Below are 15,583 nucleotides of genomic sequence, written 5' to 3' on the forward strand. Positions count from 1 at the left end.
TACACAGGCATTTAAGAAACAGCTGGATGAATATACCAAATTGATATATGATCAGGGTTTTATTAACAAGGATACCTACCTGTATTTGGTGGTACTATATCCCAGAACCCCGGTTCTATACACCCTCCCCAAAATACATAAGGGGATCTCACCTCCCCCGGAAGACCCATTGTATCCTCAATAGGGTCAATACAACAGCCCATTGCCACCTTAGTTGACAGATTTTTACAACCTTTGGTATATAATACACCGTCATACTGAGGGATTCAATGGCACTACTGGAGATGCTGAAACAATTTGAAGATATAGATGAAGACACATGGCTAGTCACACTGGATGTGACTAGTCTTATACTGTAATCCCTCATGATGAGGGGTTACTTGCTGTCTATTTCATCTCTGCAGAATCCATATATTGGACCACCTCCTGAGATAATCCTACAATTATTGGAATTTTGCCTGACTACCAATTATTTCCGCTTTGAACAATCCTTCTATTTACAGTTGAAGGGGACGGCGATGGGGTCAAATATGGCCCCATCTTACGCCAATTTGTTTATGGCCCATTTCGAGGAGTTTGGGACGGAATTATTTAAGGTCAAAAATATTCGCTTCTTTAAGCGATATATAGATGACCTGTTTTTGATCTGGTCTGGAACGTCAGCTAGCTTGGATAATTGGTTTCAAGAGCTTAATGAGGCGAATATGGCTCTGAAGTTTAAAATGACATCAAGCAAAATACAAATGACTTTCTATGTGAGATTATACACAAGCTTTGGTAGGATTCAGTCAACTCTGTATAGAAAGGAGACCGATAGAAACTCCTTACTACATTACACCAGTTGCCATCCTCCCGCATTGAAGAAAGCATTGCCTAAATCCCAATTGCTTATGAGTGAGTGAGGAATAATCTGAAAATTGATAAAAGAGAAGAACAACTCACTGAGATGGTTGGCAACGCCTTTGAAAGTAGGAGTTATCCTGACAAACTACTGAATGAACAGCGGGCTCAGGTCTGCGATGCCCAGGGATTTGGTACCCAAAAAGGAGGATTAAAAAGGATGACATTCATCACAACCTTTCACAGGTGACAAAAGGCCCCTGTAATGGACATACTTAACAAGCATTGGGGAGATCATTAACACGACAGGTCGTTACCCTTACATAAAGCTGAACCACCAAGAGTGGGCTAAAAGTGGTCCAGGTCTCTGCGGGACTTGCTAATCAAAACTGACCCGATACAAAGCTGATAAAATCTTCACTATGGGGGGTAGTTATCAACGTGTCCTACATTCCTGCCTTCGCCGGCCCAATACGCCCGCCTATGCTCGCCTACCTCGCCGCCGCGGACCTTGAAAAAATACGCATAAGTTATCAAAAAAAGCTGTCAAAAAGCCGCGGGGCGATGAGCAGCGGACTGTGAGAGTTATCACTCATCCGATCTCGCTGCTCTTCGGCTGTTTGACAGCTTTCTTGCTAGCCTGTCACTAAGCACTCACACTAAACTACACTGTTCTACCCCCTATACCGGGCGCCCCCGGAAGGCCCCCGCAACTAAATAAAGTTACTAACCCTAAACCGCCGCTCCTAGACCCCGCCGCAAGTCTTATAAATGTATTAACCCCCTAAACTTGCCGCTCCTAGACCCTGCCGCAACTCTTATAAATGTATTAACCCTAAACCGCTGCTCCCGGACACCGCTGCCACCTACATTATACCTAGTAACCCCCTATCCTGCCCCCCTATAACCGTCGCCCTCTATAATAAAATTATTAACCCCTATCCTGCTGATCCCGCACCTCGCCGCAAATAAATAAGTAATTTAACCCCTAAACCGCCGCTCCCTGAACCGCCGCAACCTTTATTACATTATTATCCCCTATCCTGCCCCCCTACACCGTCGCCACCTATTATAAATTTATTAACCCCTATCCTGCCCCCCCTACACCGCCCCACTGTAATAAAATTATTAACCCCTAAACCTAAGTCTAACACTAACCCTAACACCCCCCTAACTTAAATATTAATTAAATAAATCTAAATAATATTTTTATTATTAACTAAATTATTCCTATTTAAAACTAAATACTTCTACAATATAAATAATAATTATATGCTAGCTATTTTAGGATTTATTTTTATTTACAGGCAACTTTCAATTTATTTTAACTAGGTACAATAGCTATTAAATAGTTATTAACTATTTAATAGCTTACCTAGCTAAAATAAAACTGAAATTTACCTGTAAAAATAATCCTAACCTAAGTTACAATTAAACCTAACACTACACTATCATTAAATTAATTAAATAAACTACCTACAAATAACTACAATTAAATACAATTACATAAACTAACTAAAGTACAAAAAATAAAAAAGCTAAGTTACAAAAAATAAAAAAATAGGTTACAAACATTTACAAATATTACAACATTTTAAGCTACTTACACCTAATCTAAGCCCCCTAATAAAATAACAAACCCCCCCAAAATAAAAAAATGCCCTACCCTATTCTAAATTAAAAAGCTCTTTTACCTTACCAGCCCTTAAAAGGGCCTTTTGTGGGGGCATGCCGCGAAAAGTTCAGCTCTTTTGCCTGTAAAAGAAAAATACAATCAGATTGAGCTTGCATTCTATTGGCTGATCGGAACAGCCAATAGAATGCAAGCTCATCTGATTGGCTGATTGGATCAGCCAATCGGATTGAACTTGAATCTGATTGGCTGATTCTAATCAGCCAATCAGATTTTTCCTACCTTAATTCCGATTGGCTGATAGAATCCTATCAGCCAATCGGGAATTGAAGGGACGCCATCTTGGATGACGTCCCTTAAAGGAGCCTTCATTCGTCGGTAGTTCGTCGGGAAAGGAGGATGTTCCGCGTCGGCGGGATGAACATTCAAGACCCGGCTTCGACGATGACCTCCGCCCGGATAGAAGACTTCTTCAGCGCCTCTTGGAAGATGACCTCGCCCGGATGGAAGATTTCTTCAGCGCCGCTTGGAGAATCACTTTCATCGGATGGAAGAATTCTTCAGCGCCCCTTGGAGGATAACTTCTGCCGGTCCGGATGTCCTCTTCAGTTCCATCGGTGGCTCGGCTGAGTGAAGACAACCTAAAGGTAGGATGATCTTCAGGGGGATTAGTGTTAGGTTATTTTAAGGGGGGTTTGGGTTAGATTAGGGGTATGTGGGTGGTGGGTTTTAATGTTGGGGGGGTTGTATTTTTCTTTTACAGGCAAAAGAGCTGAACTTTGGGGCATGTGCCCCCACAAAAGCCCTTTTAAGGGCTGGTAAGGTAAAAGAGCTTTGAACTTTATTTAATTTAGAATAGGGTAGGGGCATTTTTTTATTTTGGGGGGTTTTGTTATTTTATTAGGGGGCTTAGATTAGGTGTAAGTAGCTTAAAATTGTTGTAATATTTGTAAAATGTTTGTAACTTATTTTTTTATTTTTTGTAACTTAGCTTTTTTTATTTTTTGTACTTTAGTTAGTTAGTAATTGTATTTAATTGTAGTTATTTTGTAGGTAGTTATTTAATTAATTAATGATAGTGTAGTATTAGGTTTAATTGTAACCTAGGTTAGGATTTATTTTACAGGTAATTTTGTATTTCTTTTAGCTAGGTAGTTATTAAATAGTTATTAACTATTTAATAACAATTCTAAACTAGCTAAAATAAATACAAAGTTACCTGTAAAATAAATATAAATCCTAAGATAGCTACAATATAATTATTATTTATATTGTAGCTATATTAGGGTTTATTTTACAGGTAAGTATTTCGTTTTAAATAGAATAATTTATTAAAGTATAGTGTAGTGTTAGGTGTAATTATAACTTAGGTTAGGATTTATTTTACAGGTACATTTCTGTTTATTTTAGCTAGGTAAGCTATTAAATAGTTAATAACTATTTAATAGCTATTGTACCTAGTTAAAATAAATTGAAAGTTGCCTGTAAAATAAAAATAAATCCTAAGATAGCTAGAATATAATTATTATTTATATTGTAGCTTATATTAGGGTTTATTTTTAAAGGTAAGTATTTAGTTTTAAATAGGATTAATTTAGTTAATAATAAAAAATTATTTAGATTTATTTAATTAATATTTAAGTTAGGGGGGGGGGGGCGTTAGGGTTAGACTAGGTTTAGGGGTTAATAATTTTATTACAGTGGCGGCGGGCGGTAGTGGGGGGCAGGATAGGGGGTTAATATATTTATTATAGGTGTGGCTGACGGTGTAGGTGGGGGGGCAGGATAGGGGTTAATACATTTAATATAGGTTGCGGCGGGTTCAGGGTAGCGGCGGTTTAGGGGTTAATACATTTATTATAGTTGCGGTGGGCTCCGGGAGCGCGGTTTAGGGGTTAATATGTATAGAGTAGCTTGCGGTGGGCTCCGGGAGCGGCGGTTTAGGGGGTAATAACTTTATTTAGTTGCGGCAGTGTAGGGGGGACCAGATTAGTGGTGTTTAGACTCAGGGTACATGTTAGGGTGTTAGGTGCAGACAGCTCCCATAGAAATCAATGGGATGTCTGGCAGCAGGCGAACTTGTACTTTCGCTATGGTCAGACTCCCATTGATTCCTATGGGATCCGCCGCCTCCAGGGGCGGCAGATTGAAAACCAGGTACGCTGGGCCGTAAAAGTGCCGAGCGTAGCTGCTAGTCCATTTTGATAACTAGCAAAGTAGTGAGAATGTGCTGCACTTGTGTGCGGAACATCTGGAGTGACGTAAGAATCCGATCTGTGTCGGACTGAGTCCGGGGGATCGAAGCTTACGTCACAAAATTCTACTTTTGCCGGTCTCAGCCTTTGATAACTAAGGCGTATCAGCCTCGCCACAAATACGCTGCGGAATTCCAGCGTATTTGAGGTTGACGGCTTGATAACTACCCCCCATGGTTGGATATTAAAAAAACAGGGGTTTTTCGATGCCTTGGCTGCACAACATGTGGGGGTCTAATCACTCTGGACCGAGCTTTACTCATTCACAAAAACGCAAAATTTATAAACATAAATTCTGCCTGACGTGTACTACCACACATATAGTGTATCTTTTACACTGTATTTGTGGGTTGTATTACGTAGGAAAGACCTGCGATGATTTGCGTACACGTATGGCAAATTATCGATCTGCTATCAAAACAGCGCTTAATAAGGCACATCGGAGCAACCAGTGGCCAGACACTTTCTGGAACACAAACACAGTGTCATGGACCTTAAATATACATTATAGACCATGTGCCACCGTTGTCAGGAGGAGGCGATAGGAATCGACTGCTTCTCCAAAAAGAAGCCAAATGGACATTTGAATTGAACACTCTTGTGCCTTATGGGCTGAACACACAGCTAGATTGGCAGGTGTTCCTATGATCCCTGTCCTTAACTGATATTTGCTTTGAAATATGGGGTTTTTTCTATGTTTCAGTGGGAGTCCATGGTCATACATATTACTGTTGATTACTTTGTGAGAGCCATGGTCCATTCCAATTACTGTAATATCAGTAGCTTGTTTAGCAATTTCTTTCTGTTTATCCAGTATGTGACTCCACGCTGCAGCTTTTTGTTTTATATGTTATACCGAATCTTTCGGAATCTATTTTGGTAGCCTTTCTGTTCTGTGGAACCACGTAATTGGATGTGCAGTGTCATTTTGTCCTATATTTATGTTTATGTTTATTTTTGCTTATGTAATTCATGACTTGCTATATATGGCGTCTATTGTTTACTGGTTGCTATGACAACCGTATATTTACATTTTGCGATATAACCTATTCCCCGTTCTAGTCAGTAATGTTGCATTGTACTTATTTGGTATGCTTATTTTATAGGCTTATTGTTTAGGCTTAGGGCTTATTGTATGCCTGTATAATAATTTGCCTGTTGTTGTTGTTTTGCTTTTATCCAGTCCTCACACGTTGCCGCGGGCGATGATGTCACTCGTTAGGGGCGGCGCATCCACCGCGGAGAGCGTGGCGCACTTTTCTCTGGTGGCGGTTCATAACACAGCTGGGTGGTAAGTTTGGTAACCTTGTAAGTTTCAGGACGGGCAGTTTATTGCCCGAAAAACGTTCACTAATTAAAGGTGACATTTATTTGAAAGACTTCTGGAGTGCTTCTTGTCTTCTGCTATATATATATATATATATATATATATATATATATATATATATATACACACAGTATATGAAATGTACATCTCTTTACTCTTTAGGTCCCAAATGTTCTTAATCAAAAAAGTATCGCCTAGAATACGAGTTTTGCGGTAGGTGAAAAAGCAGCGTTAACAGGTCCTAACGCTGCTCTTTTATTCCCGCTGGTATTACGAGTCTTGCAGGTATAGGTGTACCGCACAATTTTTTGGCCTTACCGTAAACCGACTTACGTAAAGTTCATAAAACCCTTTTTTCTATGGGACTTCCATAGTGCTGGTAATACGAGTTTTGTCTTGGGAGGCCACAAAAGTGAGCGGTACAGCCTCTACCGACAAGATTCCTAGTGCATTTTAAAGTCAGTAGTTATGAGTTTTATGGTACAACGCTGTAGCATAAAACTCATAAACTAAAGTGCTAAAAAGTACCACAAACACCCATCTAACTACCAATTAACCCCCTAAACTGAGGCCCTTCCGCATCACAAACACTATAATAAAAGTTTAACCCCTAATCTCTGCCGCTCCGGACATCGCTGCCACTAGAATAAACATATTAACCCCTAAACCGCCCGCCACTCCCGCCCTCACAAACACTAGTTAAATATTATTAACTCCTAATCTGCCGCCCCTAACATCGCTACCACCTACATTATACTTATTAACCCTAATTTTCCCGCTCTGGACATCGCCGCAACCTACATTAATTTATTAACCCCCTAATCTGCTGCCCCCAACATCGCCGCCACCTACATTCTTTAACCCCTAATCTGTCGTCCCCAACGTCGCCGCCATATTTTAAATGTATTAACCCTTTAAACCTAAGTCTAACCCTAAACCCTAACACCCCCCTAACTTAAATATAATTTAAATAAATCTAAATAAAATTACTAAATTATATTAACTAAATTATTCCTATTTAAAACTAAATACCTATAAAATAAACCCTAAGCTAGCTACAATATAACTAATAGTTACATTGTAGCTAGCTTAGGGTTTATTTTAATTTTACAGGCAAGTTTGTATTTATTTTAACTTGGTAGAATAGTTTACTAAATACTTATTAACTACCTTACTAACTACCTAGCTAAAATAAATACAAATTGCCTGTAAAATAAAACCTAACCTATGTTACAATAGCACCTAACACTACACTACAATTAAATCAATTCCCTACATTAAATACAATTAATTAAATAAATTAAATTAAATTAAATTAGCTAAATCACAAACAAAACACCTCTAAATTACAGAAAATAAAAAACAAATTACAAGATCTTTAAACTAATTACACCTAATCTAATAGCCCTATCAAAATAAAAAGCCCCCCAAAATAAAATAAAAAACCTAGCCTAAACTAAACTATCAATAGCCCTTAAAAGGGCCTTTTTGGGGGGCATTGCCCAAAGAAATCAGCTCTTTTACCTGTAAAAAAAAATACAAACAACCCCCCAACAGTAAAACCCACCACCCACACAACCAACCCCCCAAATAAAAGCCTAACTCAAAAAACCTAAGCTCCCCATTGCTCTGAAAAGAACATTAGAATGGGCATTGCCCTTATAAGGGCATTTAGCTCTATTGCTGCCCAAAGCCCTAACCTAAAAAATAAACCCACCCCCTAACACCCTTAAAAAAATCCTAACACTAACCCCCAAAGCTTCACTTACCGGGAGAAGTCTTCATCCAAGCGGCAAGATGTCTCAACGAAGCCAGCAGAAGTGGTCCTCCAGACAGGCAGAAGTCTTCAATCCAGACGTCATCTTCTATCTTCATCCTTCCGACGCGGATCGGCTCCATCTTCAAGACATCCGGGCCCGGAGCATCCTCTTCAAACGACGGCTTCTTCGGAATGAATGTACCTTTAAGTGACGTCAATCCAAGATGGCGTCCTTAGATTCCGATTGGCTGATAGAACTTCTATCAGCCAATCGGAATTAAGGTAGAAAAAATCCTATTGGTGGATGCAATCAGCAATAGGATTGAACTTCAATCCTATTGGCTGATCTAATCAGCCATAGGATAGAGCTTGCATTCTACTTGGCTGATTGGAACAGCCAATAGAATGCCAGCTCAATCCTATTGGCTGATTGCATCAGCCAATAGGATTATTTCTACCTTAATTCCGATTGGCTGATAGAATTCTGGATGACGTCTACTTAAAGAGATATTCATTCTGAAAAAGACGTTGATTGAAGTGGATACTCCGCGCCCAGATGGCTTGAAGATGGAGCCCACTCCGCATCGGAAGGAGGAAGATAGAAGATGCCGTCTGGATGAAGACTTCTGCCCGTCTGGAGGACCACTTCTGCCCCATCTGGAGGACCACTTCTGCCGGCTTTGTTGAGGACATCTTGCCGCTTGGATGAAGACTTCCGTAAGTGAATCTTCGGGGGTTAGTGTTAAGATTTTTTAAGGGTGTATTGGGTGGGTTTTATTTTTAGGTTAGGGCTTTGGGCAGCAATAGAAACTAAAGCCCTTTTAAGGGCAATGCCCATCCAAATGCCCTTTTCAGGGCAATGGGGAGCTTAGTTTTTGGGGGTTGGTTGTGTGGGTGGTGGGTTTTAACTGTTGGGGGGTTGTTTGTATTTTATCTTTTACAGGTAAAAGAGCCGATTTCTTTGGGGCAATGCCCCGAAAAAGGACCTTTTAATGGCTATTGGTAGTTTAGTTTAGGCTAGGGTTTTTTTTTATCTTGGGGGGTCTTTTTTATTTTGATAGGGCCATTAGATTAGGTGTAATTAGTTTAAAGATCTTGTAATTTGTTTGTTATTTTCTGTAATTTAGTGGGGTTTTTTTTTTGTGATTTAGCTAATTTAATTTAATTTATTTAATTGTATTTAATGTAGGGAATTATTAATTGTAGTGTAGTGTTAGGTGTTAGTGTAACTTAGGTTAGGTTTTATTTTACAGGTAAATTTGTATTATTTAAGCTAGGTAGTTATTAAATAGTTAATAACTATTTAGTAACTATTCTCGTAGTTAAAATAAATACAAACTTGCCTGTAAAATAAAAATAAACCCTAAGCTAGCTACAATGTAACTATTAGTTATATTGTAGGCTAGCTTAGGGTTTATTTTACAGGTAAGTATTTAGTTTTAAATAGGAATAATTTAGTTAATGATAGTAATTTTATTTAGATGTATTTAAATTATATTTAAGTTAGGGGGTGTTAGGGTTAGGGTTAGACTTAGGGGTTAATAAATTTAGAATAGTGGTGGCAACGTTGGGGGCGGCAGATTAGGGGTTAATAAATGTAGGTAGGTTGTAGCGACATTGGGGGAGGGAGATTAGGGGTTAATAAATATAATGTAGGTGTCTGCGATGTTGGGGGCAGCAGATTAGGGGTTAATAAGTATAATGTAGGTGGCGGCGATGTCCAGAGCGGCAGAATAGGAGTTAATAAGTATAATGTAGGTGTCGGCGATGTCTGGGGCGGCAGATTAGGGGTTAATAAGTGTAAGATTAGGGGTGTTTAGACTCGGGTTCATGTTAGGGTGTTAGGTGTAAACATAAAATGTGTTTCCCCATAGGAATCAATGGGGCTGCGTTACGGAGCTTTACGCTGCTTTTTTTGCAGGTGTTAGACTTTTTCTCAGCCAGCTCTCCCCCCCATTGATGTCTATGGGGAAATCAAACACGAGCACGTACGACCAGCTCACCGCTGACTTAAGCAGCGCTGGTATTGGAGTGCGGTATGGAGCACATTTTTGCTCTATGCTCACTTCTTGCCTTTTAACGCCGGTTTGTAAAAACCCATAATACCAGCGCTGCCGGTAAGTGAGCGGTGAGAAAAAACTGCACGTTAGCACCACAGAGCTCATAACGCAAGACTCGTAATCTACCCGTATATAAGCTGTTATTTCTAGTGTGTTCATAAAATATATGTATAATTCTACATGTTTTACAGGGAGTGCAGAATTATTAGGCAAGTTGTATTTTTGAGAATAATTTTATTATTGAACAACAACCATGTTCTCAATGAACCCAAAAAACTCATAATATCAAAAGCTAAATAGTTTTGGAAGTAGTTTTTAGTTTGTTTTTTAGTTATAGCTTATTTTAGGGGGATATCTGTGTGTGCAGGTGACTATTACTGTGCATAATTATTAGGCAACTTAACAAAAAACAAATATATACCCATTTCAATTATTTATTTTTACCAGTGAACCAATATAACATCTCAACATTCACAAATATACATTTCTGACATACAAAAACAAAACAAAAACAAATCAGTGACCAATATAGCCACCTTTCTTTGCAAGGACACTCAAAAGCCTGCCATCCATGGATTCTGTCAGTGTTTTGATCTGTCACCATCAACATTGCGTGCAGCAGCAACCACAGCCTCCCAGACACTGTCTCAGAGAGGTGTACTGTTTTCCCTCCTTGTAAATCTCACATTTGATGATGGACCACAGGTTCTCAATGGGGTTCAGATCAGGTGAACAAGGAGGCCATGTCATTAGATTTTCTTCTTTATACCCTTTCTTGCCCAGCCACGCTGTGGAGTACTTGGACGCGTGTGATGGAGCATTGTCCTGCATGAAAATCATGTTTTTCTTGAAGGATGCAGACTTCTTCCTGCACCACTGCTTGAAGAAGGATGTCTTCCAGAAACTGGCAGTAGGACTGGGAGTTGAGCTTGACTCCATCCTCAACCCGAAAAGGCCCCACAAGCTCATCTTTGATGATACCAGCCCAAACCAGTACTCCACCTCCACCTTGCTGGCGTCTGAGTCGGACTGGAGCTCTCTGCCCTTTACCAATCCAGCCACGGGCCCATCCATCTGGCCCATCAAGACTCACTCTCATTTCTTCAGTCCATAAAACCTTAGAAAAATCAGTCTTGCGATATTTCTTGGCCCAGTCTTGACGTTTTAGCTTGTGTGTCTTGTTCAGTGGTGGTCGTCTTTCAGCCCTTTCTTACCTTGGCCATGTCTCTGAGTATTGCACACCTTGTGCTTTTGGGCACTCCAGTGATGTTGCAGCTCTGAAATATGGCCAAACTGGTGGCAAGTGGCATCTTGGCAGCTGCACGCTTGACTTTTCTCAGTTCATGGGCAGTTATTTTGCGCCTTGGTTTTTCCACACGCTTCTTGCGACCCTGTTGACTATTTTGAATGAAACGCTTGATTGTTCGATGATCACGCTTCAGAAGCTTTGCAATTTTAAGAGTGCTGCATCCCTCTGCAAGATATCTCACTATTTTTGACTTTTCTGAGCCTGTCAAGTCCTTCTTTTGACCCATTTTGCCAAAGGAAAGGAAGTTGCCTAATAATTATGCACACCTGATATAGGGTATTGATGTAATTAGACCCACACCCCTTCTCATTACAGAGATGCACATCACCTAATATGCTTAATTGGTAGTAGGCTTTCGAGCCTATACAGCTTGGAGTAAGACAACATGCATAAAGAGGATGATGTGGTCAAAATACTAATTTGCCTAATAATTCTGCACTCCCTGTATTGTTGGAATTGAAACTGTTTTCAGTGGTTTACTCTTATTGTAAGCATGATCACAGCCTACAAAATGAAACTGTTTTGCTACCTATCTATCTATCTATCTATCTATCTATCTATCTATCTATATATATATATATATATATATATATATATATATATAAAATATTCATTCTATTAGTCAACGTTTGTGTGAAAAATGTTTCAGCTTCTCTGTAGGCAGTTATAATTAAAAATCCTTTTATTACATTGCACCCCATATACCTCCTTTGGATTGTATGACTGATAACCTTAAATAAACACAATATTTTTGTACACCTTATAGGCAGGGTCACCATTACTTTTAAATAAATCTTTACTTTAACAGATGGTCGTCTCAGAAAAATAGTAGTTTATCTATGATTTTATATCTTTTATGTTTTAAGTTGTTTTTGTTTTTTTTAACATTAACATAACATCTTTATATATGTCTTCCTGTCTCAAGTACCTGTAGACCCACAGTCCTTTAACAAAATGACAATTGCAAGGATTCTACATTACATTTATTTATTTTTTCTTACAGATTGTGACCCCAATTATCCTAGGCCATGAGTGTGACCCAGTAACGCTGTCTCCCCTCCTTACAGAGCTCCAAACAAGTATGACTTACATAGAGGAGAAATTTTTGCAGGATAAACCATTCATTGCTGGGGAAGAGATTTCTTTTGCAGATTTGGTGGCAATTGTGGAGATCATGCAGGTAACCTATTAACAGGAACTAGGAGCCATAGACTGGTAAAAAAAAATAAAAAAATGTCTTCTTAAACGGGAAGAGTCCACAGCTGCATTTATTACTTTTGGGAATTCAGAACCTGGCCACCAGGAGGAGGCAAAGATACCCCAGCCAAATGCTTAAATACATCCCCCACTTCCCTCATCCCCAAGTCATTCTTTGCCTTTCATCACAGGAGGTTGGCAGAGAAGTGTCGGAAGATTTTATATAGTCTCTTAAGGAGGGTAGTACTCTTCGAAATGGGACTGAAGTTTTAAGTAGTCCTGTCAGTCTCTCAGTGTCCGGAGATGCAGGGAGAGTCTTTTTGCGAAACCATCCCGACTCATATTAACAGCTCCTTAGCAATTAGCGTTGATGAGTTTTGCTGCCTGCTTTCTTCTCTCAAGTCCATGTCAGAAGCGAGGCTACTATATGTCACACTTGAAGGGCCGTGTTCCTGTTCCACTGCGTTGATTCTGGTAAGACCGTTTCATTTTACTTCGATGATGTGATAAGTAATGTAAACAATTAAGTCTGGGTCTCAGTGGGACTCCTTCCAAACACCTCTGCTGTGTTACCTGTGTATGCTTACCTTGCTGCTGAGACTAAGCACCTCTGCTGTGATATCTGTGTATGCTTACCTTGCTGCTGAGACCAAACATCTCTGCTGTGATACCTGTGTATGCTTGCCTTGCTGCTGAAAAAAGCACCTCTGCTGTGATACCAGTGTATGGTTATCTCTCTGCTGACACCAAGCACCCCTGCTGTGATATGCATGTATGCTTATTTTGCTGCTGAGACCAAACACCTCTGCTGTGATACCTGTACATTCTTACCTTTTAACTGAGACCAAGCACCTCTGCTGTGATACCTGTGTATGCTTACATTGTTGCTGAGACCAAGCACCTCTGCTGTGATACCTTTGTATACTTACCTCACTGCTGAGACTAAGCATCTCTGCTGTGATACCTGTGTATGCTTACCTTGCTGCTGAGACCAAGCACCTCTGCTGTGATACCTGTGTATGCTTACATTGTTGCTGAGACCAAGCACCTCTGCTGTGATACCTGTGTATGCTTACCTTACTGCTGAGACTGAGCACCTCTGCTATGATTCCTGAGTAGGCTGACCTTGCTGCTAAAACCAAGCACCTCTGCTGTGATACCTATGTATGTTTACCTTGTTGCTGAAACCAAGCATCTCTGCTGTGATTCCTGTGTATGCTTACCTTGCTGCTGAGACCAAACACCTCTGCTGTGATTTCTGTGTATGCTTACCTGTATCCTGGAAATCCAAGATCCCTAATTTTGGTGTGTTATTTCCCCAACTTGTGTCCGTGTTTTCCAATGGACTTTTAAAAGAAACCTCACCAATAATACCCACTAGGTAGTCTGTGCTTGTTGAGAGACTTGTGCCTAAAGTGTTCTTTTGCAAAAGACTTTTGTTTGACTATTATCAGGTTGGATTACAACCTCATATTGCTTGAGGTCCTTTACTTCAGTAAAGTTTGTTCAAGAAAATATTTTTTTTGTTCTGCCTATTATAAGTGCCTAGACACCCCCTTATTAAATTTAGATCTGAAAGCAGCCCCCCCCCCCCCCGGATTACGCAACATGGTTGTCATTCAAGCTGAAAGTATTGCTTGAATGATGACCATGTGTCATCATGCTTATTAAGAGGGTTAAATTTAGAGTGGTTGTCTTACCTCGCTCAGAAGTTACTTATGAGATGTGCAATTAGGCTGCTTTTGGCAGTATAGTTCTGCAGGCCATAGTGGCTGATCAGTAACATACCTTCCTTCACTGTTTATCCCCCACATTTCATGGTGATCCCGTGGACTTCACTGCTTGGGTATACCCTCATGTGATCGTGGACTCTCGCCATCTGAATGTTTTTCTTTTTGTTCAAGTTGCTGCAGTGTTTTATTTTGCACTTCTTTTGTCCCACTTTATTATTCCTGCTTTTCTGTTTTCCTCAATTACTTGGCTATATATATGACTGAGGATCATGTGAAGTGGGAGGGATTTAAAGCTCTAGTGTGTTGGCTTATCTTTTGCCTCCTAGTGGTCAGCAGGGGAATTCCCACACATGATGACTTGTGGACTCTCACCGTCTGATGAAAGAAATGAATTTATCAGGAAAGCATACATTATTGTAAATAAAATAAAAAACTATTAAAGGGCAATGTTATTTTGATGCTTTGTAAATTTTGCTAAATTTCTATAAAATATATAAACATAAAAATGTTATAAGATATTCAGAAAATAAAGTAAGAAAGAGTAAGTAATGTGAGACAGTATACAGTGTGACTGTTTGGTTTATAAAGCATTTAAATTTATGTGTCAACAATTAACTTCACAGGCAGTGGCAAGTGGAGTAGATGTGTTTGAGGAAAAACCAAACCTGGGTGCCTGGAAGCAGCGTGTTGTAGAAGCACTGGGAGAGGACCTGTTCAAAGAGGCCCACAATGATCTCCTTAACCCCAAGGATAAAGCACAAATGTCAATTGCTCCTGAAATTATGGAGAGTCTTAAAGTCAGACTACATAGGTTGTCTCACTAATTACAGCTTGTCTGGATTTTTTCACATCTTCCTAATTCAGAGAGTGTTACCTTTTACAGGGATATGCAGAGCATTTTCTAATTATTACATTTTCGTCTATTTATATAAATATATATATCACAAAAAATGTTAAGCCAGGCAGTTCCAAAAGACAGATTGTCTTCTACTATAGATTAATTGCTGACCAGTAAATCTCAAGAATGTTGTGTAATTTCTCATTTTCTGTTTTGCCCATGGTGGCAATGTTTTTTAAAAAAAATGTGTACATTTCACAAATAAATTCTGCACAGCAGTGGTAACCTCAAATAAAATTTACGTTGTGAATTATAACAAAAATATTTAAACATTTGCAGACATGTTGACACTGAAATCATTCTTCTTTTGCACATTCACTGGGTCCCAGGTTATTAATCTCTGGGCACCTTTGGTGTAAATAAAGGCTGGTAGAGTTTTCTCAGAATATACACCTACAGTATCTCACAAAAGTGAGTACACCCCTCACATTTTTGTAAATATTTTATTATATCTTTTCATGTGACAACACTGAAGAAATGACACTTTGCTACAATGTAAAGTAGTGAGTGTACAGCCTGTATAACAGTGTAAATTTGCTGTCCCCTCAAAATAACTCAACACACAGCCATTA

The 15,583-nt window shown here is 39.4% G+C and overlaps 1 protein-coding gene across 1 annotated transcript in view; it reads left to right on the forward strand.

Annotated features, from left to right (window-relative positions):
* LOC128646982 (glutathione S-transferase theta-1-like) overlaps nucleotides 1–15,242 on the forward strand; it is a 63,254-nt gene extending 48,012 nt beyond the window's left edge. The window contains exons 4-5 of the mRNA XM_053699794.1: nucleotides 12,187–12,363; nucleotides 14,737–15,242. Coding sequence (XP_053555769.1) covers nucleotides 12,187–12,363; nucleotides 14,737–14,937 — 378 coding nt within the window. The 3' untranslated portion in view covers nucleotides 14,938–15,242. The remainder of the gene's footprint in view (nucleotides 1–12,186; nucleotides 12,364–14,736) is intronic.
* The last annotated feature ends 341 nt before the right edge of the window (nucleotides 15,243–15,583 follow it).

The sequence above is a fragment of the Bombina bombina genome, chromosome 2 (genome assembly GCF_027579735.1).
Source record: "Bombina bombina isolate aBomBom1 chromosome 2, aBomBom1.pri, whole genome shotgun sequence".
NCBI lineage: Eukaryota > Metazoa > Chordata > Amphibia > Anura > Bombinatoridae > Bombina > Bombina bombina.